This window comes from Cololabis saira, chromosome 6 (assembly GCF_033807715.1).
Source record: "Cololabis saira isolate AMF1-May2022 chromosome 6, fColSai1.1, whole genome shotgun sequence".
NCBI classification, from domain to species: Eukaryota; Metazoa; Chordata; class Actinopteri; order Beloniformes; family Belonidae; genus Cololabis; species Cololabis saira.
In genome coordinates this window covers 38316995-38343417 of record NC_084592.1, presented here as the reverse complement: position 1 = coordinate 38343417, position 26423 = coordinate 38316995, and the positions used below count along the sequence as shown (strand labels likewise).

Here is a 26423-nt window from a genome sequence, read left to right as displayed (position 1 = left end):
GAGGTATTTGACCAACCATTGGCCAGTAACGATGGTCTCCCAGTGAAATTAACAGTAGGCTACAAAATGTATTTAAAATATGAATTATTATGATCTGTTAGGTCTTTAGTCACAGTTCATACTGTGCTAATCACTAAGTAGAAAGCGTGATGACCGCTGGAATCGGCCACCAATCAAAAGTCCACACCCCTATGCATAAGTAAATTTGTTAAAAAAAATAATTTTGTCTATTGGCAACCCTCATCGCACCAATACACTTCCATTTAAAATGACACCCAACGGTTTCACTGAAATGGGGATTTTAATTGGCCCATTACTAAAAGCATTATACAAGGATCATTTTCAACCTCTTCAGGGCGACAGGTGGATATCTCTCACATCGTTTGTGTTGGGAGGGACTCCTTTTCCATTTTCAAATGGTTCCTGTCTTACTTAACAAAACTATTAGGAGGGTGAACTGTTAACTTGGCATATTTGGAACAACATGAAACCACATTTAAAGATGGACAAACTACAGATATCTGTGGAGAAGGCTGGCTTATCTGTCTCAAATGTCCGACTTCGTCAACTGGCTGCACAGCTTTGGGGCAGAGCTGTTTGGATTAATAAAGACCCTAATTAATAATGACAATCAGTTTAACTACACGTTTCAGCGTTCAGCACAGGGTTAGGGTCTACCTGCCCTCTGCAAAACTTGGAAGTTGGTTTGGGGCTGGGTAAACCTTTAATCAGCGATTTCATAAATATTTGCATTTTATGTGTTTAGAGTTTGTAGTGAGTTTTTAATGTATTTGTAGTTTTATAAAAGGGAAAATCATAAAAATGTATGGGGACAAAAATAAAAATACGGACTCACACTTGGAGGAACACCAGGTTCAAGTCACCGGGACAAAAAGTCAATCAAGAGCAAACATTTTTCAGCTTTTAGCCTCTTTGTGTGATTGTTTGCTGGTTTTCTTTGACGTATAGTTGGATAATATCACAATTTATCAGTGACACGATCCTCTGATGAACGATGGCACTCTTCTTCTTCTCTGAGGAGGAGGTCAGTGCATGAGGTCAGATCTGAACTCACAAAAAAACATACTCAAATTCATTGATTTCACCTCTTGATGATATCATAATTGAAGATGTCCCTGCAGAAACCAGAGAAGAAGCTGCCTGAGCGTCTGCAGTCAGTTCTGCTCCAACTAATAAAGATTCTCAAGACGGATTTCATCTGCCTTGGACTTTTTTTATTCATGTCTTTGTTCATAGATAGAGATAAGTTGTCTTTCATTTTTAGCAGAGCTTAGCTTAACTCAGTTTTTTCGACAAAAGTGCTATGTGTATAAATAATCTTCTTCTGACTGAGTGAGGTTGTGAAGACCAACGAGGCCGAAGCTGAGAGGGTCGACTCCTGCAGCGTCACCACAGGAAGCTCAGAGTGGTCCTACACGGTACATGGTGGTGGTCCAGTCCGGCTGCAGTTGGACGTCCTCAGTAGGTCCTGAGTCTGAACACCTTGCTCAGACTGGAGGTGGCGCTGGAGTAGATGAGGAAGGAGCCTTCGTCTGTGGTGAAGTGTTCCCAGTCTCTGCAGCCGAACGTGAGCAGACTGTGGACGGGGACGAAGCCCTCAGAGCCCTGCCACCTGAAACCCACACACCGGGTGTCACATGGGGTGAGACACAAAACACGTGCACAGGTGAGGATGTGCGGACCATACCTGTAGATTACGCTTTTCAGAGAGTAGGACCTGCCGTCGTGAGAGTTTGCTACGACTAAGAACTTCTCATCTCCGATGGTGAAGAACTCCCAGTCCAGAGCGCTGAGCATCATGACGAGAACAAGATAAATATCAGCAACGATATGAACATCACAGGGAAGGTATACAATGTAAAAAGAACTGGTCAAAGCCCTGTGATGCCACTCATAGGTTTGCTAAAGAGTGATGCTGAAGCCTTTTTTATGTGCATGTGTGGAACGATGCTTACTAACATTACCCTTTATTCATCCTGATTACATTTGTCCATATACAGTATATCCAGAGTTCAGATGTTGCTACTGAAACAACATCTGACACAAGTATTGCCGGTGTTGAAACGAGGAGTAGCAGAGCTCCACCAGGACCCACGACTGCTCGGTCGGCAAGGCTCAACGGAGCCTAACGGCCTCAGAAACCAAACAACACTCTGCTGCGAGTGGATATCCATCAGCTAATGGTCAGAGCATTCGGCCTCGAAGGATCCTGAAATGATCTAAGGCACTGGTCTCAAACTCAAGTCCTCGAGGGCCACTGTCCTACATCTTTTAGATGTTTCCTTGTATTGACACACCTGATCATCAGCTTGTCATCAAAGTCTGCACAAGTCTGTTAATGACGCAGTCATTGAATCAGAGTGGGTGTGTCTAGAAAAGGGAAACATCTAAAATATGTAGGACATCGGCCCCTCGAGGACTGGAGTTTGATAACCCTGGTCTAAGGTGAAGGTCCCCTGACCGGAGGACCTGGTTGCTCCAGAGCTTCACCCCCAACTCAGAGATGTGGAGGCTGCTGAACAGAGTCAGTTCTGTTAGTTCTGGTGGTCTATTACAGTTTTTCACAATTGTTTAAACACATTTATTGGAACATCAGACACAATGTGCGCAACCTGAAACTCATGTTTCAGGTGGCTAAGCCAATCCTGCTGAACTCCAAGCACATTTACTGCTCTAGACTCAAATTCCCATTCCATACCACATATTTCTCACAACACTACACACAATTCCCAATATCCTGCACACACTTCCTGAATTCCCTCTCTTGCTGTTCACACAGAACACACAGTCAATCACATTTCTAAACTCCAAAGGCTGTTGTGCAATATGCAATCAGCAATTTGCCATGAAAGGGTCACAGGTGAGCTCCTGGTTTGTTTGGATGGTGGCAATATTGAGAGAGGTGAGCAGCTTGCTGTGATGTCCAGTGGACTGCAAATACTGTAAAATATTATTTGTTGTTACAGTAAAGAATTGTGTGTTGTTTTCTATTTGAGTAGCCTATACATATGAATACTATATGGTGATATATTACATCCAACAGCTGAAGGTGTAACACTGAACATACAAATGCATGATTCTACTGAGGCATTCATTCATACTATAGTGTCTTCCATTTTGCACATCAGTGTTCAGTGGGTGCTTAGAAATGTCTGATCAAATGATGTATGTGTTTGGCATTTGAGAAGGAAATACCATTTAGTGAAGAGTTAACACTGTTTTGAGGGTAGAGTGTGCTTTTGCAAGAGAAGTGTAGGATTTTGCATTTTGTGTGTGAGTTTTGTAATTTGTGTTTAGAGTTTTGAGAAAGTGAGGTAGTCTATCAGGAAATGTGTTTAAACAATTGTGAAAAACTGTAACAGCACAACAAGATTATGTATGTGCTGTAACAATGCTTCTTGACAATACATATACCACCTGAAAGCTTCTTTATTTCCCTTTAAATTGTGTACATTTGTGGGTTGAGCATCAGAGTTGAGTATACTGTATGAAGAACGTCTGCCAATGCCAAACAGCTGCTATGGACTCTTGTTTTGAGCTTCTACCCCAGGTCCTGACAATCAGGTCCCCGATTGGCGCCTGATTAACAGCACCTGTGAGGATAAAACCCTGCTACGGTGGTCGGTTTGTGTCCGCTTCAAGTATGACTGATCTAGATACCATCAGGCAACGTCTAGCTGGTGTTTCATAAAACCAAGTTGCAGCATTATTTGGAGTGAGACCAAGTACCATCTCCAAACTGAAGGCTTCTAAAGGTGGATGTGAGGCAGGCCGCAAAGTGGGTGCCTGAAGAAACAAGACTTTTAGCTTTCCGTGGGCAGTCTTCTTCAGATCTACACTCCAGGTTTGCAGGATGATATGGGTGATGGTTCTCTACCCAGACAATCCAGAACACATTGTTAGTCTCTGGTCTTATAGAGCTGCCATGACTTCCCTTCACAATCAGGCTGGTTTGCGCTGGTGTTGGCAACACGTGCACTGGAACCTGAACATGTGGAGGAACAATGACTCAGCAATGAGTCCAGATTCTGAATATGAAAGTTGGAGTCAAGGGTCTAAGGGCCCGATTTACTAAGATCCTAAATAAAGAGTACTAAATTGCGTGTGCACTGAAAAAGTTTGCGCGTGCTGTTGTTGTGTGTTTTGCGGGTGATCAACTAAGATTGCGTGCGCAATTGATAACAGGTGCAAACAGCAGTATTTAAATGAGGTGTTGCGCATCTTATGGTTTGCGGTGCAAACTTTGCACCATGGAGAGTCTAATGGAAAGCAGGATATAGTCGCAAGCGCAAAATGAAATTTGACGCGGAAAATCTGCGATAGAATAAATGCAGTTATAAGACAAAAAGAACGGCAGATGAGGTTAAAACAGAGTCGGCGGCAGAACAGATCTAATTGGGGGGCACATAATAACCAGCGATGTAAATGCTTAATATGAGTTTGCCATCAACGATCACAGCAAACCAGTTTCAATTACACAACATACTGCAAAATCTCTTTTTAATACACACACCCACAAGTGTATTGTGCACCCAAACTGCAAAAAAACAAAAAACAACGACGTACAGGCCACGTCTCTCCCTCCCTCCCTCGCCCTCTCCATCTCTCTCTCATACAACGCATACACATAAAAATGTGAACGGTGAATCTCCAAATTTAATTTGACGAAATTAGACAGACCCAAACATTCCACATTTGCGTAATAATAAACGCCAAGGCTGGCACCATGAAGTCAATTAAATGCAAATGCATGTCTCACCTTTAGAAGAGTTGCACATCTTAATTTTTCTATTTCACCATAGATCACACTTTGGGAAGCCTTCTTTATATTTTAGCGTTATTTCCGCGTAGATAAGAGTGAGTTTGATGCTCCTTAACAAGTTTGGTCCGCGGATCAACATCAACCCAGCTCCCCCAACCCCTTGCTCCCTGGGGCTGATTTATGGTTCCGCGTCACACCAACGCAGAACCGACGGCGTAGGGTACGCGGCGACGCACACCGCACCGCGACCCTACGCTGAAGGCTACGCCGTCGATTTAACGCAGAACCATAATTCAGGCGAAGCTGCAGTCTCTGCGCTGATCACAGACACACCGGGTCGGAGGGGATTTGGTCATGATGTTTAACCTGTGTTTTGTGATTAATAAGCACGGGTTTTAATTAAATGTAATTTACGAAGGATGATTTCACGTTCAATAAGATAAGTAATCAATAAAATACAAAGTTTGGCACAAAGGCTTGGCCTGCTTGTGGGCGAGTGGAGGGGGGCACAATAAAAGAAGGTGGCAAGATATAAGGCGAAGAACTAAAGAAAAAGTGGCCTTTAATAAAACTTGTGCAACCATTTTTAAAATAGCATGCAGCAGAATAAAGACTCTCTCTCTCTGCGTATTCTTTGATTTTGGATGTCGCCTCCTTGCCACAATAACGGCAGCAGCAGATTAGCACCTTCCTTTCGAACGTATTAAATACACGCACAATCACAATACGCGCAATTACTTTCAGGCTTGGTAAATCTCATTGCGCGTGGTAAATGGAGCAATTTGCATCTTCCCCTCCCAGTATTTAGGATTTCTGCCGGGTACGCCCCATATTGATTATTCATCAGGGCAAAAGTACTAAATGAATTGCTTGTGCTATTTTGCGCATTTCAGAGGCGCAGTCCTCTTTGCACGCTGTTAGTAGATCAGCTGGCACTTTGGTTTATGGGTGCTGTCAAGTTTGCACACGTTTTTACACACGCAAACCTTTCGTAAATCAGGCCCTAAGTGTGGAGAAGACCAAGAGAAGGCTATGTTGATTGCTGCACCAATAGGTTTGGTTGAAGGCAGTGTGATGGTGGGGGGCAGCATCTCCCTCACTGGAAAATGACGCTCGTCATCATTGGAGGCAATCTCAATGCAGAGAGATATCCAGAAGAGATTCTGCCACCAGAACTCTATCCTCCTGTGAGTTGGTTTTGAACCTGAGTGAGATTTATCAGAGACTACCTCCAGGATTTGGGAGTGGAGAGGATGGAATGGCCTGCCTGCAGTCCTGACCTCAACCTTGTTGAACACTTGTGGGATCAGCTTGGGCGTGCTGTTCGTTCAGAACAACCAACACAACCACGTTAGTCCACTTAAAATAAAGAATGCGATCCAGCAGCAGTGCATGACCAAACCGGTGACCAGCATGAGGAGGAGGTGTCAGTGGTCGTGTACAGTTCTTCCACAAACTACTGAGGCCCATGTTTTGTTCAATGAATCAATGGCTAAATTGCCAATACGTCGTGTTTCTTCAGACTTCAATCATCCCATCAAATAACTGACACTAAACAAGAATCAACAGCAGAATAAGCTGTTGGCATTGATTGAGGCGGTTGTTTGTGGTGTTGCTTTATCTGTATCTGAACATTTAGCAGCAGTAACTCAGAGCCCCATCATCGTGATGAACAGACATGTCACCTGTGAGTCAGGATGCTCTGGAAGTGGATGAAGGTCTGAGTGAGCAGGTTGAGCTCGTACACAGTGGAGTTGATGTTGTGGAGGTTCAGGCCATCCATGGAAAGCTTTTGACTGTTGGCGACGGCCAGGAAGAACCTGCCGTCAATTTCGAACATCTCCCAGTCTGCAGCGCCGACCGTCTGCAGACACAGAGGAAATATACATTTCATCTTTGGATTTAAGGGCTATGACAAGGTTAGTGAAGTTTAGTGCTGAAAAGTGGTGAAAATTGTCTTATATCCAACGGGTGAGGTTTGGTGATAAACCCCACACTGAACCCACTGCCTCAGCCTCTAAGGTCGAGGTAAATATATATTTTGCTTCAAAGAAAGATTGAAGAGGATGTAATTTTTTTTCTTTTTACAGTCACAATATCAATAAATCATTCAAGGAACCTGGAGTAATTTCAGTAAGCTTAAGTCGGATAAACGACTCCGTCATCTTTGCTCCCTCAGACGGCGTTGCACCAAGGACCTGCTATTCATCAACAGCTGATACTAAATCACGGACAAGTATTACTGTGGAAATATTTGACAATTACTACAAAATGGAGCTACATACACCAAAAAAGAAACCTTATGCTGTCAGTAGTCAGAACAGTCATCTATAACCCTGGTCTTGGAGGCATCTGCTACGATATTCAAGATCTTTTTGGGGAGAAATAGACATTGTGAACTAAAAAGCAAAGATTAAAAAGTCCATCCAGGCTGTTATCAACAACAGGCCCAAAAGCCGGGATCTGTGATGGCCTGGGTTTGAATCAGCATCCTTGGCAAAACTAATTTCCACCTCTGAGATGTCACCTTTAAAGTAAACAAAGTACACTGAGCAACATAAGCTGCCTCCCAGGAACAATCGTGTCCTTTTTATGCAGTGCAGAATCAGGGAAGAATTAGCAGAATTTTGCAAACATTAAAAAGACTTTGCTTAGGAAGAAGAGGGTGTCTGAACAGGTTTGCCTGCAGTCCTGAGCGGTTCACATTGCTATGAGTCAAGGGACTTCCTCCTGTAGCCTGTAGAGGGAAACAGCGGGGTTTGTAAATTGTGCTGTAAACCTGCAGGGGCCGGTGAAGATCAACCTGTAGATGAATGAGATGTGTTGATGTTTGAGGAGGTTAATGTGTCCGCTGTTCACTTTGCTGCTGCCATAGGTGGAATTAAAGGTTCAAGAGGTTTTCATGAAGATTTAACATGTTTCTGTGGTTTTAAAGCGCAGGAAAGGTCTTTTTTTCAGTCTGCAGCTGGAAACCCCCTCACACACACACACACACACACACACACACACACACACACACACACACACACACACACACACACACACACACACACACACACACACACACACACACACACACACACACACACACACACACACGCGCGCATTAATTACACTCTGCTGGTTTCCTGTGCTTCGGTTTCCTTTATTATCAAATGGCGGCCAGAATGAAAAACATTTTTCAATAAATCTTGAGGTGAGTTTACGGCTCTGCTTTCATGCTTTCACATTAAAGTTTTACTGACGCTTGACCAGGTTTATTACAGACAGACTGAAGTAAACACACAGCTGCTGCAGGTCACCAGTAATGTTCAACATCACGTGAAAGGTATCAGTCAGGTGCAGCTACCAACATGCCGATGTTTCTAAATGTGGTGAAAGAGGATAAGCAGGTGACAGAAGACAATGCAGGAAACCGGGGATCTGCTACGGAGACCCCTAAATTGGACTTTTTGGAGACGATGTTGTCCTATTGGAGTCGTAAAACTGTAATTTTAAACCCTCTCTAGAGCGGTTTGCAGCCAAGTGTGAAGTGGTGGGAATGAGGAGGAGCTTATCAAAATCTGAGACCATGCTCCTAACCCTCTTCTGGCTTGGGAGGTGAGGTCTTGCCTCAATGTCCACGACTGAGGAGGGACTGGATTGGGAGATTGACGTGTGGATTGGTGCAGCATCTGCAGTGATCTGGTGAAATGAGAGCTGAGCCAAGCCTACTTATTACAACTAAAGTGTATTGTGTTGCAGTTTCATTTACAAAACCACTAGAGAGTGCCAAAGTTGTACAAGTTGTATTTAATAAATTGTTCTCACTATAGCAGCATCATGAGCCAGATGTTGACCACCAACTCTTTACTGACCGTGATGTTCTGGAAGATCCGGAAGCAGCCGTCCAGCCAGATGTAGATGTTGGAGTTGAGGATGGTGGTCTGACCGTCAAAGGTGTTGGCCACCACCAGGAAGTAGTACGGTCCGATGGTGAAGAACTCCCAGTCGTACGCTCCGGATGTGGGCAGTGTCTGGTTGACTTCAAAGAGCTGGGGAAAGACGGGACAGGGATGGCCGGGGGGGGAACCAGTGAGGAGCAAGCATAGATGGGTTGGTGCAACAAACAAACAAAAGAGGAAGGGAGGGGACAGAGTGGACATGAAAGGACACAGGAGTAAACAAAACAAAAAGGACGACAAAAGGCAAGATGTGAAAAGGTGAGGGCAGGAAGTTTACCTTCTTGCCAGGATTCCACCTGTAGATGACGCTGTGGATGTTGTGGTTGGAGTCTGCAGCTGAGGACACACAGGAACACATTTCATCAGATTTAAATTCTCTCAGTCACATACTCTGATCCCCCCTGGTGGCCTGCCGTCCTAACCGCCGTCCCCTCCAACCTCCAGCTCCGGTTGAGTCTCGTTTACAGACCTGGACGATATCAGCTGTTGCATGCTAGAAAAACATACAATCTTTTCATCGTTCCAAGGGGATAACTCCTGAAGTGAATTTGAGAATGGTCCTTTGATTCTCCATAGGAGGTGCGCACCACTGAAATCCATTGTCGTTCCTGAGATATGGGCTTACAGATACCCGGAGCTCAATAAGTGCCCTGTGGGGGCGAGTATCGCCCCAATGCAAGACGTCAACAGATACAAAAAACTCCAAAACAGTAATATTTGACAGCTGTTAAGACATTTCGGTTGTTTCAACACTGGCACTATTTACACCTGCCCAAAGGAACTCTGGGTATGAGAGTGGCCCGTCTGGGTTGATGTGAATGTGGCAACCTTACACCTCTCTGAAGAGGTGGTCTCGGTATGGCCATCAGTGAACTCTGATGGATCGACCCAATTACGGGCTGAACATAGTTGCGGTGCATTGTGGGTTGAGAAAGAGCACACGTTAGGAAGGAGTTGAACAGATTCAGGACTTCCTGTTTACATGAAAGCTCCTTACTGTGACAAAGCTTCTGTTCAGCTGATCGATTAAATTTCAATCCAGCTCGAGTGGTTTCAAACGTAATCCTACCGCGGCATTCGCAATACTCTGTGAACACGCGTATGACCTGACCACGGCACACCTGCATTCTTCCCTCTCAGATCACAAACAATCTCCTCGGATCAGTGAGCGCGGTCTTTATCTTGCGAGGAAGCATGCACACACAGATGAGTGTGGAACCGGCACAGGTGGAGGTATGTTTGAAGTGTTCCAGCCGAGCTGCTGCAGGACGACGGGCCGGCAGATACCGGCTCCCTCTGCCTTCAAAGCTCACGTTCTGTCTGAGAAACCACATATCTCCAACATCAAACAGTCTGCCTTTAAAGCTCTTAACGAACAAACTCCCCACAAAACCATCCGCTGCTCTGATCCAGTTACAGCTCACTAACAGGGAGTCATTAACTAGATCACACTGCTGCTTGTTTTTCCCGGCGTCTCATCCTATACGTGTGCAATAAAATCTGAACAGAAATATTCTGGTGAATGAAATCTGATTTAAGAGCAGGAACCTGGAGATCTTTCCTGTGGTTTCGTGTTTTAATGTGTCAGTAAATTGCATACTGGGAAGTGCGTGCAGGTGTCCTGTTCAAATCCCCCGTAATGACACTTTCACTTAGAAACAATATGCACTTTGCATTTCAGTAAGATTATCTTGTTTTTTTCTGAATCTTTGGGAACTGTCGATAGGATTTCTTAGAAACCGGTGTTCAAGCTCATTTTTCAGAGCTCTTGGAACAAGAAAGTCATTTTACTTCCAGGTTGAGGCTCATGTGGAACTAAGATTTGTTGCAGTACCTCGCCTGGCCTCTAGAATCTCCATTGACCTCCATGTTAAAATAGCTTTAGTTCTGAAATAAACATATTTACAGTCTGGTTAAAAAAAAAAACGTTTTGGTCTCAATTGTTTGATTTCACACTCATGGCAACTCCGACAGGGGGAGGGGGGTTTGTGCCACACCAGGAGAGTTTATATAAAGCATTATATTTATTTCTAATGTAAGTGATTGACAATTGGCTTAGCCGATGGCTAGTCGCCATAACTTTCTCTTCCGTAATAGTCGTGCTACCGCGCTTAGCAAAGGTATTAACCCGGTGTCAGATAAATGCAGCGGCCATTTTTAATTTTGCCATCGAGTCAACATGTTATTTTGGCAGGTTTCGGCTGGGAGCAAAGTCAAGATAACCTTGACTGACATGCAGTGGGCGCCTTACTGTTGGCTTCAAAACCAGTCCTCAGAAACCAATGGGTCATGTGACCAAATGCTGTGTTCATTGTTAATACAGTCTATTGAACACACGTTAGCATTTTAGCTTAGCTCATGCTAATGAATAATGCCAACTAATCAACCTGACCAACCTGAGGGGAATGCCCATTGAATCTTCTAGGACAGGGGTTCTTAACCTTTCTGACCTTGGGGCCCAATTTTTTCAGTACAGAGTGGCCCGGGGCCCGTTAAATATTAACACTGTATAGCAGGGGTATTCAACTTTAAGAGGTCCATTTAGAGAAAATTTACTCAAGCGAAGGTCCAGAACATCATAATAAATATATATATATATATATATATATATATATATATATATATATATATATATATATATATATATATATACATACATTCAAGTAGCCTCATAGTTGTATCAACATCTGCATCTGACTGCATCTGTTATATTAAAAAAGTACATATTTGCCCATTAACATGTGTAACTTCAATTACACATATTTTTTTCTCTTAAAAATAAAATAGATTTTATTTTATTTTCCAAATGCTAACTTATTTTATTTCTTTACCAGCAGTTTGAATTTCCCCTTTTCTTTGTTAATTGTCTCAACACATTTTTATAATAAATGAATATAAACACATCTTAACAATTGAACAGTTTTGCAGTTTTTATTTCTTCCCCTTAATCTTATGTCCCCACTTTCTGTCGTTCAGTGAGAGAACTGAGCTCTAATTTCTCCTGACAGGACTTTAAATGTGGTCTGGATGGTGTCAGAATCTCATGCACATGTGAAGGTGCTCATTGGTGAGCCCGAGCGGCACCGACCTCCCCGGCCGCGGGGACGGCGGGGACGCGCCGGGATAAATGATCATGCCGCGCTCGCTCGCTCTGGGCGCAGACCCAAGTAATCGATCCCTGATCCTGGCGGATCTAAACGTACTCTGTGCAAAATGAAGGATTTTCTCTATAAATACACACCATTTCTCTTACTATTACACGTACAGCTAGCTGAGTGTCTTCTTCTCCTCATTTGGTCGGGAGTTGCTTTGCAGTCCCGCGGCCCTCGCGGCCCACACGTACAAAACTGATTTTCTTTCACGGCCCACTAGATGGCGCTCGCGGCCCAAGTGTGGGCCGCGGCCCTATGGTTAAGAATCACTGTTCTAGGACGGCCAGAGCTACTAACCGTCTGAAGCTAGCAGCCAACGTGTTTGCTCCCCTCCAGAGTCTATAGTCACCTTTTTATGAGAGTTTGTTGCAAAAGAAAACTAAAACTCTGTATTTGCAAAACAAAAAAAGGTAGTGCTGTGGGGGTTGGCGTTTCCATTGAACGGTGTTTTTCTATGCAAGAGTGTAACTGTCCTCTCTTTGTATCTCATAAAACAACAAAACTGAAAAAAGGATTTAAAGGTAAAGCCCTTTGTCTGTTGATTATCATCCTATTGTGATCTCCGACCACGCTCCTCTTTCTTTGGATATTCAGTTCTCTTCACAGCCACGCTACTCAACATCTTGGAGGTTCAATACATTACTTCTCTCAGATGATAAGTTCACCAATTTTATTACAACTAAAATTGATCTCTATAAATCAAAATGATATGGAACCAATTTCATCTTCACTGCTGTGGGAATCATTAAAAGCATATTTGCGGGGACAAATTATCTCCTTCTCTGCTCACTTGAATAAGTCCCGGAAAGCCAAATTACAAGAACTCTCTATTAAGATCACAAAATTGGACCAACAACTTGCTACTTGCCCCTCTCCCAGTTTTCTTAAGCAACGTGTCGATTTACAGACTGAATTTGATCTCCTTACCACTAATGACGCAGAGCGACTTCTCTTACGATCACGCTCCGTATATTATGAACATGGAGACAAGGCAAGTCGGCTCATGGCTCATCAGCTACGTCGCCAGGCAGCCTCACGTATGATCCTTCAGATAAAAGATTCATCAGGCTCATTGCATCAGGATCCCACCGCCATTAATTCTGTCTTTCACTCATTTTATTCCTCTTTATATACGTCTGAATCTCCATCTGGCTCCACTGAATTGAATTCATTCTTAGATAGCCTCAACTTTCCTGTTATAGGCTCCGATGCTGCTAAAAATCTTGACTCGCCATTAACGGTAGAAGAAATTAATCTCTCTGTGAGAAGTATGCAAAATAACAAAGCTCCTGGCCCTGATGGATTTCCAGTGGAATTTTTTAAGAAATTTCAGGATAAATTGTCCCCTTTATTGCATGCTGTTTATAAGGAATCACTGGAACATGGCACTCTCCCTCCCACTTTAAGGCAAGCCTCCATAAGTCTCCTCTTAAAAAAAGATAAGGATCCAACTCTCTGCGGCTCATACAGACCTCTTTCGTTAATAAATGTAGATGCTAAGATCCTTGCTAAAGCCTTGGCTTATCGCTTGGAGAACATTGTGCCAACTATTGTCTCAAATGAACAGACAGGATTTGTTAAGGGGCGACAGTTATTCTTTAATGTGCGGACACTTTTAAATATTATTCACTCTAAAACTATCACCACAACACCTGAAGTCGTAATCTCAGTCGATGCTGAAAAGGCATTTGATAGGATTGAATGGGACTATTTATTTACTGTACTGAAGAAGTTTGGGCTGGGGAATGGGTTCATTTCTTTGATTCGTCTCCTTTACACGTCTCCACAAGCAAGCGTTTCCACTAATGGCATTCAGTCCAATTTTTTTACTCTAGCCCGTGGCACCAGACAGGGGTGTCCCCTCTCTCCCCTATTATTCGCACTAGCTATAGAGCCCCTGTCAATCTTTCTGAGGTCCTCCCCCACTTTTACTGGGATCTCCCGATTGGGAACAGAATATAAGCTGTCACTTTACGCTGATGACTTACTGTTATATGTCTCGGATCCTGTCCTCTCCATTCCTTCAATTTTATCTGCTTTCCAGAGATTCGGGTCTTTCTCAGGCTATAAAGTGAACGTATCTAAAAGTGAATGCTATCCCATTAATGACTCAGCAACACAGCTCGTACAGTCAGATATCCCTTTTAAGATTAGTCCTTCCGGCTTTAGGTATCTTGGGATCAACGTAACCAGAACGTTAAGCTCTCTTTTTTCTGCTAATCTCTCACCTTTAATGTCTACAATTAAATCTGACCTCCATAGATGGAAAAGCTTACCTCTTTCATTAATTGGAAGAATTAACGCAGTTAAAATGAATATTTTGCCCAAATTTCTATTTCTGTTCCATTGTCTTCCACTTTTCTTACCAAAACACTTTTTTAAAATAATTGATCAAACTATTTCTGACTTCTTATGGTGTGGGAAGGCTCCTAGAATCCGCAAATCCACACTTCAGAGATGTAAATTCAATGGCGGACTGGCACTTCCCAATTTCCAACTGTATTATTGGGCAGCACATATTCAAAAAATTTCATTTTGGTTCAAATCGGTGAATATGCCATGGTGTAAATTGGAGGCACAGTCATGCATTTCATCCTCTTTACCTGCTCTACTTACCTCATCTATTCCATCCAACCTCTCTGTCTTTACAAATAATCAAGTGGTTCACTCCACACTTAAAATTTGGTATCAATTTAGGAAACACTTCAAATTTAAGTCAGCATCTACTTTAGCTCCATTACTGAACAATCATTTATTTCGACCTCCGCTTACAGATTCAACCTTTCTCATATGGCATAATAAGGGCCTGAAAAGTTTTGGAGATCTTTACAAGGATGGTATCTTTCGCAGCTTTGCAGATCTCTCAGGTGAATTTAATCTCCCGCCTTCTCATCTCTTTCGATACTTTCAGATTAGACACTGCGCTAAAGCTTTGTTTCCAGTTTTTCCATCCTCTCCGCCGACTCTACAGTGGGAGGTGCTTTTAAACCATGATCCACTTCAAAAATCACTGATCTCTAAGGTTTACGATGACCTTCTGTCTTTCGATCTCTCTCCAGTTATTAAAGTTAGGGCTGCCTGGGAAGATGAACTGGATCTAAATTTGGAGGATGACTGGTGGGACGCTGCTCTTAAAAAAATTTACACAAGTTCATCCTGCGCTCGTCTTACACTTATACAGTTTAAAGTACTGTTTAGAGTCCACTTTTCTAAAGCTCGACTCTCACAGATCTATCCCAGTGTCACTGACGAATGCGACAAATGTCATGCCTCGTCCTGCAATTTAACCCATATGTTTTACTCTTGCCCACTACTTTCTCGCTTTTGGTCGAATTATTTTGACACCATGTCAAAAATACTCTCGGTGAATATAAAAGTCTCCCCCCATGTTGCCATATTCGGGCTCCCAGAGGACCATGGCCGGTTTACTTCAAACCAAAAAGACATTTTGGCTTTTACTTCCTTACTGGCAAGACGCCACCTTCTTCTCCACTGGAAGTCGACTAAGGCTCCTTCTAGTACCCAGTGGCTCAACGACACCATGTTTTTTCTGAAGCTGGAAAAGATTAAATATTCACTGAAGGGTAGTTGCAACAAATTTTATAATAAGTGGCTTCCCTTTCTTACATTCTTCCACTCTCTCCAGTCCCTGCCTCCTGATTGACGGATCCCCCCCCCTCCCTCTCTTCTCTCATTCCTTTCTTTCTTCCTCCTTTTTATTTATCTTTTTATTTACTTTTCTTTTGTCTTTGGGTTTTTTTTTTTTTTTTTTTTTTTCCCCCCTTTTTATTCATCTATTTTTTTAATTCATACTGTTTAGCTTAAATACTTAAATATTACTTGTATATAAGAATATAATAATTTTCGTGTATTTGTCATTGTTTTGTGTGGATTTTTTGTTCTGTTCTTAATTCCAAAAAAAAAAAAAAAAAGGAGGTAGACTGTATATCTTTTTTTTGTTTATTCCTGTTCAACTGTGCCTTACCCCCTAATAAAAATATCAAAACAAAAGGTAAAGCCCTTATGTAATGTAATATTGCATAATGATTAAACAATGTTACGGCACTACTACATTGCGCAAATTTGGGGGTATTGGAGACAGGAATTCTTCTTCCCTCCCTGACCATTCCAGGTGAACCCAGAGCCGGTTGCAGAAGTCTGCTATTCAACCTGGAAGGGCCTTGGACTGGTCTGGGGGTAAGGTGGCTTGGCTAGCCGCTAGAGGATTCAGGCGGGCAGCTTGATGCTTGTGCTAGTAGCTAAGGAGATGGAGGTCTAGCCATCCGGCCAGCTCCGGCTAGCGGCCTTCATCAAATATGGCTTAGGCTTTGCCACCAGACACAACCAGGCCAGTCCAGACTTGGTCACTGCACTCTCTTAGCACAATTAACAGCACAGAAAGCCTTAAGAATATTTATGATTTGTTAGTTTTTTTATCCACAGCTCAGAAGTCAAGTCAACCAAAAGTGATCAGTAGCTGCGTATATTGATGACAGTTAGTTGATTGGTACCATACTCTGTCAGTAGCTGACACTCATAAAATCACAATCCTAATCATGCCTAAATTTGTGGCTTTATATCATTTTAAGAGATGAGATGTGTGAAAATCCCCTATGAAAACTGAAGCCTCCGGATAGGCGAGCAAAGTCTGGAAACCTTAGGTGACGGGGAGCCTCATTGTAACAGCCATGTTTCATCCCATTTACCTCTGTGATTGGCCACCACCAGGAAGCTGTGATTGTGCATCTGAAAGGCCTCCCAGTCCTGAGCAGTGTGGGTCTCCAGAGTCTGATACCGAAGGAAGCGCCGTCGTCGTCGATTCCATCGATAGATAACTGAAAGCTCAGGCTCCGTTGCCCTCCAGTTTGCCACCACCAGGAAGATCTGACGTAAGGTAGGATAATAAATCACGTGTTTTACAATCAAAAAAACAACACATGGACCACAGAGACGTGCAAAACCTTCTTAAAAGGTATCTTTAACAACTACAAAGAGGGGTCATTCAGTTCGTTTTGAACGTCCCCATCACTGCTCTGTGAGCTGAACTTTGCTCTTCATCCTGTTCTCTTGTTGCAGAACTTTTCTTTATGGTCACACCTGTGTGTAGGTTACACACTGTGCAAACAAAACAGACACAATGCAATCACAAAGCTTCAAACAGCCATTGAGAATCCAACCCACATCTGTTTGTTCTCCTTTCAAGGTCTTTGAGACTCGTCGTCCTTCCTCTGAGCTTCATCCTGAGCATGTGAACGGCAGAAACGACGTCACATGTCACATGTCGCAGGTCGCAGGTCAATCGTAGCATGAATAAAATACAGTCATGTGTGTAAGTTAGCGCACTTTATTTTACCAAAAATAAATTAAATCTTGCGGGCAATACCACACCCCCCCACGAATCAACAGCCTGCAGATCCATCTTTTCATCTCCTGTTGAATTATCTAATTTCTGCAAAGCTTTAGCTGTCACACAGTGTTCCCCACATCAGATTACAAGATGCAGAAGTCTAGATGGGGACAAAAAGCCGAGCTCGTAAAACCCTCCACCTTCTTCATGTGTGCTCCCTGTCCTCCGTTCCTCTTGGGTTCCTCTCATTCACATGAATGTACTCTGTCAAGTGCAGCTAACCTTCATTCTTCTCCTTTCCAGGGAATACCTCCACCCCTCTAGATTTCCCCCCACCCCTCAGTACATCACAATGTCATCTGCAAACACAGTCCATGGAGACTCCTGTCCAACCTCATCCGTCAGCCTGTCCATCACCATAAATGAGAAGGGGCTCACACCCAATCCTTGGCACAGTTACCACCTCCACCTTAATCTACTCTGTCACACCTACAGCACACCTCACCACTGTTGTACAGGTCAACAAAGACACAGCTCCTTCTGACCTGCTCTGTACAGCTCCATCAAGATCCTCAGGCACGAGTTGGAGACATATCCCTTATTTCTTCTAATTAATAATATTTGTCACTATAAAACATTGAACTCAAAATTGTTTGGAAATGTTTAACCCTTTCCAGATTGGTGTGTGTTACAACCAAAAACGTAATAATGGCCAATAACGTAATAACTGCCAATAACGTAATAATTTTGGCCATTTCAAATGTAATAAAGCCAATAGTGTAATAATGTGCCAATAATGTAATAAAACTTTTGAGCCAATAACGTAATAACTTTTTGCTGATAATGTAATAAGGTGTTACATTATTGGCTGGTTATTACGTTATTGGCCTGGTATTAAAAAAAACCTTTCAAAATGTAATAACTGGTGCCGATAATGTAATAACACATAAATATGACAGCAGCTCTTGGAAATAAAGGTTTTTTTTGCAGTTTTTGGGCATTTAGTGGATGACATATAGTTGTCATATTTATTCATCCAAGATATGTCCGTCTCTCTCCCTCTCTCTCTTTCTCTCTCTCTCTCATAATTGTGTGGTCTTTCCCCTTGTTACAACCAATAGTGTAATAATGTGCCAATAATGTAATAAAACTTTTTTTTTATTACATTATTGGCACATTATTACACTATTGGCTTTATTACATTTGAAATGGCCAAAATTATTACATTATTGGCAGTTATTACGTTATTGGCCGTTATTACGTTTTTGGTTGTAACAGTGTGCAACAACTGTTTCCTGTCCTTTGCTCTTGGTACACACCTGAGTGCTCCAAACCAAGGAGCTACCGAGCTGCTCGGATGGTTTTTTCTTTTTGGCCTCATTTTTGTCAAATAAAGCGGTGCATGAATTAACTGAAGCAAACAAGAATGTGCCAAAATTCCTCCAGAAAGATGTGAGACTGATAAAGGCGTGCAGGAAATGAAACAAAACACTACTTCAAGTTGCCGCAGCTGAATCATGGGGGTACCCAGAAGTGGGGGGGGGTGAGTGCTAGACAAGAGAGTTAAACGGATACCTGAAGTTCTTCACACAAATGCTTTCAAATTTTTTTGATTTGATTTTTTGAATTGATTAAAAACATTTTATTTTTATCAGAGAGGCCGTTATGTTTTATTTACAAGCTTACATTTTTTATTTTGATGCTTGTCAAGCCACACCGCCACAACTGTCACCATCTGTGTGGAAACACTCAGTTTCAGCTCCCTTCTCTTTAAGACCCTCCCCTTAAAATGCCCACCCTTCTATGATTGGTCAGCTAGGAGTAGCAGCAGGTCCACCGCTCCTCTTATTCTTGTATAAGTGAGTAGAAATGGGTATAAAATCTGTTTCATGGTAATGTCATTACGATAAAACAAGAAAACCAAATAAAAAAGGAGGTGTTTTCTGCAGCGCGTTGTTTTGTGTAAAAGAAACTAAAAAAAAAAAGACCTTGTCGTCGATGGTGAAGTGTTTCCAGGCTCGGGCCTCCTGAGTGCTGATGTTCTGGTACAGCTGGAATGAGCCATTCGTCCATCGGTAGATCCCTGAGCCAAGCTGAGGGTCACTGCCAGGGGAGACATGACGGTTACCATGGAGAAGCAAGGACGGCGGGACGACACCTTCAGGTCCGTGAGACCTGCTGCAGATGTGTTCCAGTACCTGTTGGCTGTAGCCATGAAGAGGCCCTCCGAGGGGATGGAGAACACCTCCACGTCGAAGGTTTTTGAGCGGGTGTACATGTCCTTGTAGTCCTCTACGTAGTCGAGACGCTCCTTATCTGCAGTCAGAAGAAAAGAAACAAGCGGCAATGTGGTTTTACTCTGGACCTGGAATCATGGTGAAGCCAGAAGGGTTCTGTCCACACAACATTGTAAAAAGAACTGAACAACGCCCTGGAGGGTGTGACTCATCACATTAATCCTGACCAAATCACCTCTACCGCCGCTGAAACAACATCTGAAAGGAGATCTGACAGAGCGGAAACCAGGGCCGGTACTCTAAAGCCTACATATTAGCATATGAATTTACTTGTTATCAGCTGCCCCCATGTGGACATAAATTGCATCGTTGACTTTTCTTTAACACAACATAGCACAGCTTGTGCTGCTGTAACTTGTTTAAAGTTGAACAAACACATTTTCTCTCTTTAAAGGTATTGTGACATGAAAAACAAATTTTTCTTGATTTTTTGTGTTTTGTTGGGTGTCTTGAAATCAATTACAACCAAAAAACAACGAACTTTTAACATTCAGTGTATTGTGTGCTTTCTGGGATTTTCCGCATAACTATGCAAAAACGGCTCATCTGGTTTGGTGGCGGGCCGTGACGTCAAGGCCCGCTAAATCACCGCCCCCTCCACGCAGCTCCCTGCCTCCTCTCCTCTCCAGCGCACCATAAAGGCTGATTTATGGTTCCGCGTTACACCGACGCAGAGCCTACGGCGTAGGGCTACGCGGCGACGCGCACGGTACGCTGAACCCTACGGCGTAGGCTCTGCGTCGATTTAACACGGAACCATAAATCAGGCTTAACACGGAGCTGTTTAGAGCCTCTTTTGTTCTCATCACCGGGAGGACAACTGCTAAAAAGACACGCGGCCACTGACTGGACTTAAGACAAGGGGACACTGCTGCTTGCATGCCTTTATTTTTATGATTGTTTGCTGTGGTTCGCCCTGCTGCTTTTCCGTGCATGCTTCGCCTGTCGCTGCCGGCTTACCTCTCCGACGCCGCTGTGAGCGTATGGTTGGGCTGGAGGAGGTTTGGAGGAGGAGCGAGGCAATGATTGACAGGAAAGGGGAAAAAGGAGGCGCAAAAAAACACTGTCATAAAAAGCCAGGAATGGAGTACTAGAGTGAAGTTTTTCTTGTTACACTCTTTTAGACACATTTGAGGGATGTTGGCCAAGACTTTTAATAGTGTTAAAAGCATGTTAAAAATGATGTCACAATACCTTTAAATACTTTTTTCCAAACTATTTCATGGCATGTAACCGAACGCAGATGAAAAACGATAATTTGAACTGCTGAAACAGTGGTAAGACGTCACTGCTGTGATGCTTGTACTCACTCTGCATCAGCGTCCTCCACGTCAGCCCGTCGCAGATGAACAGGCCTTTCTTCTGCGTGTCGAACCACAGCTGGCCCAGTTCTGGCCCTGAACAGGGAGGCTGATACCCCACCGTGACTCGGGCCTCGGCCTCTGAAACACGACACAGGTAAATAAACACCAGACAAATGCCGGTTACTAAACCTCCAGCGCCAGACACGGACCAGCGTCTTCCTGCATGTGAGCTGAAACACGGGGTTGGCCTTAGAAACCTTTATGAGAGACGGGTGCAGTCAGATGAATGAATGAATGAATGAATGAATGAATGAATGAATGAATGAATGAATGAATGAATGAATGAATGAATGAATGAATGAATGAAGTTTATTCAGTCATTGCAACACAAAACAACACCAAAAAAACATTGTACACGGCATTAACATTTCATACAAAACCAAAAAAAATGTGTTGAACAATAACTGAAAAGGCATAGGCTGAAGCAAAATGCTTATAAAAGCCTATCCTATTGTACCAACTTTCTATTTTTGGCTACCGACCTCCAGAAAACCAAAAAGAGAATAGAAAAGCAAAGAAACAACAAAAGGCAAAGAAACAATAACAGATGGTCAATTGCACTTATAAGCTTCAAAAATAGCTTTACAAACCATTTTCTTAAATACAACAAAAGAATGACATGTTTTTAAATTTATGTTGGCATCATTCCAGAATTTAACCCCCTCGGTATGGAGACACATCTCCTTTTCATACCTTTTTTAGCTATTTTTACTGTGAAATTGCAGACACCTCTAAGATTGTAACGAGTCTCCTGAATTGAAAAGAACCTCTGTATTGGGTCAGGGAGCATTTTTGATTTTGCTTTAAACATAATTTGCATGATTTTAAAATAAAACAAATCATACAATTTAATAACATGAGAATTTAGAAAAAGTGGATCTGTGTGAGCGTAGTAATCAGCCTTATTGATGATACGTATGGCTCGTTTTTGAAGTTTTATTATTGGATTTAAGGTGGTTTTAAAGGTGGATCCCCACAATTCCACACAGTAAGAGAGTGAGTGAGAGAGTGAAAATCATAGAAACTGAACCTCTGTGAGGTTTCTTTCAGATGCCCGAGGCAGAACCAGTCAGAGGCTGAAATCTGAGGTCAAGTTCAGGCGACCTGCAGTTCGGTTGGAACGTCCCGCTTCAAACTGGTGCATAAATCAAACGCACCTCCGACTGCTATATATAAACTGTTGAGTCATAAAGATTTGAGTGTGACCGCAGGGATTCATACCATCTTCCATCAAAACTTCACTCGGCTGAACCCTATTACCCCTGTCAGAGTTGCTTACAAAGCTGGCTTTCAGAGAAGAAGAAAGGTCTCTGAGATGTATTCATGATCACCTAAACACACATTCACCCAATCAACTATTGATACGCATCGATAGATCAATGCTGTTCCAGCTCTAAATGCAGCAGCTCGGATCAAATTATGTTTTTCACTATTCTTGAGATTTTTGTCTTGAGATCTTTTAGGTTATAATACTAATTTAAAAAACCTTTTCATGTTTTTATGGGGGGAATGTTTTGCTGCTTTTATAGATTTTTGATGAGCAACTATGAACACCGGACCTGTGAGAGGAGAGAGCGGCTTTTACAAGTAAACACAAAGTATTTAAACCCAAAGTCCTGTCCAGAATAATCCTGATTTGTTAAAGAGGGGTCGTCGAAGATGTGGAGCAAGATCAAAGCAAAATAAATAAGGAAATGTAGAACATCTCCTTCCTTCATTATCTGGGGGAACATGGAGCACCGTTTCATTCACAATTAAATAAATAAATACTAAAATGAATAAACATTTAATGAAATAAATAAATATGACAATGAGATAAACACAAAATAAAGTAATAGATATATTTAAAAAATGAATAAAGTAATAAAATCTTTATATCACAATTTATTTATTTCATGAAACTTTTATTTAATAAAAGGTATATTTTTATTAGTGAGAATTTTATTTTGGAATGCCACTTTTATTTCAGGGCTGTTTTTATTTCAAGAAGAGGCGTGGTGTTCTATGTGGGTGTGGCCAGTCGTGAACTTCAGCGGACCCTTATGATGGAAATGAGGGAATGTTAAATATTTTGTAAATAAAGGAGGCTTTTGCAACCCCCTACAGAACTATGAGGGATGCAGTATTATGTGTTGACCTGAGACGTGGCTTTAAGAGTAGGATCAGGATTCTGTATGGACTCTAGACCACATGTGCCGACTGAGAGCGCAGGAGAAGGTGGAAAGTAAAGGACCGACTGCAGTTCTGGTTAACAAGAGAGGATGTAATCCTGGATGCGTGAAGGAGCGTTTCTGCAGCCTGGATACTGAGCTGTTAGCCATAAGCTTCTGTCCAGGTTGAATTTAGTTATTTCTTCTGTAAATTACACAGTAACAGAATAGTTTTCTTTCTGGGGATGAGTAAAATAATATTCAACTCAGTTCACTATGCTAATATTCAGCATGCTAACACGGGCCTCATGATCAGATATAAAAGTTTTCTATTATTTTCAAGGTAAAGCCTCGTAGGCGGAAGGTCTTTTTGTCCACCGTGTTCTCAGTAGGGCGTAGGACTTGATGAGGAACCTCTTAGCCTGGACAGCCATGCTAATTCTAAGTCCTCTTTCATACGAAGAATCTGTCTTGTTCCTCTTGAGCCAACTTTTATTTCCATAGCGACGGATGCAGAAGAAACTGGCTCATCTGAACATCTAAATTGGCAAGCATGGTGGAGGAACGTCGGTGAATGACAGTTGTTGGTTTTGCAGGGATAGCCTGTAGCTCCTAGCGGGTTGACGTACCTGCCCCGAGCCAGGGACCCATCAAGGTCCCCAAGAAGTCCCCAAAAATCCTTGTTGCTGTGTAGTTCCTGGTAATGGACCCACAACGCCAATAACAGTAAAAGCAGACTTCAAACAAGTTCATGTAAACTCTAGTGTGTTAGGGCCAGTGGTCACAGCTGCAGCTGCAGGACCAGACTAGAGCAGCTATTGATTAGAAGTATATCATAACCATCATTGTTCTCTGTTGTTCTTGTAGTTTGTTGTGCTTTTTTCTCTTCTGTGCATGTTTGCAGGCCAGAGCCTCAAGTGCTGCATGCTGCCCTGCAGTCCCTCCTTCTGACCCCTTCAGTGTCTGCTGTCTACACCTGTTTATATAGTCGTCTCTGTAGTCCACCAACTAAGCATGTATCAGTCATATGTACATAGGACTCCAGTTAACGGATCATTAATACTAACATATCCTTTTTTTTTGTACCTTTGACAATATATCTCTGCCCCTCCTTTTTCTGTTCTTCATCCTCTCTTTCCTATCTCTCTCTTCCTGCTCTACCTGGCTGGTCTTCACCAGGAGGGTCCCCCTTATGCTCAAGGTTTATTCCCTCCTAAAGGGGGGTTTATCCTTGCCACTGTTTGGTTTAAGGTTTTTCTCCCACTAGGGGAGTTTTTACCCACCGTTGTTTATGTAATATTTGCTTGAGGATGATGTCTGGCTCTCTGGGAAGCGCCTAGAGACAACTTGAATAGACACTATGTAAATAAAATTGAACTGAACCACTGATCGTAGAAATGCCCAGACATCACCCATTTTTACATTTTCCTTGGTTTTTTGACCCCTCACAACACATGCTGTAAACCCAGCAAAAGCCGACTTATGACATGTGGGCCACATCAGGCCCCTACAACACATGCCGCACACAGAAGGTCAGCCCAGCTCATCACCTTTGAGGTACCTCATACCCCATTTACACCAAGCTGGTTCCAGGGCTGGTGCTAGAGCCGGTTCGCGGTTGGTTCTAAGTAAGAACTGGTTGCTTTTAGCTGGTGCTAGCCTGCAGCTGGCCAGAGAGCCACGTCATCACGTCACCACTCCCCCTCGTTTTCATCCCCACCCTGATCAGGAAGCTGAGAGCCAAAAGCTGTTTTAATTTCAGCTGTAGCGCTGTTAATATGGCACTTTATTAAGTTTTAATATTTTTTCAGGTAAAGTAACCTTTAAGATCCCCAACCTGGGCTCAGTTTATCCAAATAACACCTGTTAAGAAATTTGCTCTGAAAATTTCGGAATTTCTGGCCGACTGCCGGCTCCGGTGATTTATGGTTCTGCGTTAAATCGACGCAGAGCCTACGGCGTAGGGTACGGCGTAGGGTACGGCGTACGGCGCCCGTCGCCGTAGGCTCTGCGTTGGTGTAACGCGGAACCAGAACCGCGGGCTGGGAATTTTTATTAAATAAATGGATCGAGCGTTGAAGTCGGCGGTTAAGTTAGCAGACTCTTTTATTATGACATCCATTTATTTAATAAAAATTCTGGGCCCGCGGGGACGGGCTGGGAGCGGGCTCGGACGCGAGGCTGCGCTGCATCGGCGGGCGCGGAGCCCGCCGACGTTACTGTTGATGGATTGTACCGTAGACCACTGCTGCTTCTGTTTTACATCCATTATTAAATAAATGGATGTATTAATAAAAGACTCTGCTAACTTAACCGCCGTCTTCAACGCTCCGTTGTTTAAAAACGGCGCTCTTCCGTGTTTACTCTGCTTTGGTTGTTCAGTAACACCGTCCCCAGCCCCCGACGAAACTGGTTCTTTGAGCTGGCCCAGCAGCCTAAAGGGGCTGGCGTAGCACCAGTTTTGAGAGCCAGGAGCCGGTGCTTAGGCTGTGTAAAACCAAAGAACTGGTGCTAAGTCTGGCTCTAGCCCAGAACCAGCCCTGGAACCAGCTTGGTGTAAAAGGGGTATCAGACACTTGCAAGTGGTGCAGTGGTACAACGGGTTCACAAGTGCCAAAGGTGGTCCAGGTTTGGTCCAGAATATTAGTTATATAGTTTATCTACAGAGTACAAGCTGAGGAAGAGAGACGCTGTAAAATGTGACATTGCTCTTTTAAACGCAGACGTCCTGACTGGGGCGCAGTAACACCTTAACACCTGTGCAAGTCAGCACCTGTCTGACCTCACAGTGTTGTCATGGAAACACACTTCAAACAAGAGATCGAAACCTTTGTGCTGATCAAAGTGCTGGTAGCACTTACACAGCTATACTTCTGAGGACGCTGCATTGACTTCATTCAACAAGGAAAACCAATCCTGGATCTTGACTTGAGCTGGAATCCTCCTCTGAGCCCATAACTCAAAACCGAGAACCTGAAAACGACATCTGGCCTCACGGGAATACGGTTTTAGTCTGACAAAGTCTATGTCTGTAGCAGAAAACGTTTCCTCCTGCCTCCACAGACACAAACATTAGCTCCTTGAGCCTGTCAGTCATAAACAAACACGTCTTCGTCCTGTCAGTTATTCTGCAGCTCGGGTTACTGAATCACTGATACCATCACAGCACCGAGTTGAGGTCCAAACACACCCTCACACACAAACACCAGCGGGGAACTGAGGCACTTTTACCAGTTAAAATAGAGACTACTCCCGGTCTTGAATCTAAGCTCAATGCATGCAGGATTTATGAGCGATTGACGTCAAAATCACTGAGGAACTGCAACCAATCTTAGTTCTGTGTCGATGTGGAAGATAGCTTGCTTGCGTGCAGTGGACAATGCACC

At 43.1% G+C, this 26423-nt stretch overlaps 1 protein-coding gene across 1 annotated transcript in view; it reads right to left on the bottom strand.

Moving 5' to 3' along the window:
• Nucleotides 1-649: 649 nt before the first annotated feature.
• Nucleotides 650-26423, bottom strand: part of LOC133446525 (thrombospondin-type laminin G domain and EAR repeat-containing protein-like) — a 39195-nt gene continuing 13421 nt past the window's right edge. The window contains 9 exon segments of the mRNA XM_061724563.1: nt 650-1633; nt 1709-1810; nt 6469-6647; nt 8641-8817; nt 9005-9063; nt 16586-16763; nt 19215-19329; nt 19425-19542; nt 20834-20965. Of these exon segments, the coding sequence (XP_061580547.1) occupies nt 1480-1633; nt 1709-1810; nt 6469-6647; nt 8641-8817; nt 9005-9063; nt 16586-16763; nt 19215-19329; nt 19425-19542; nt 20834-20965 (1214 nt within the window). The 3' untranslated portion in view covers nt 650-1479.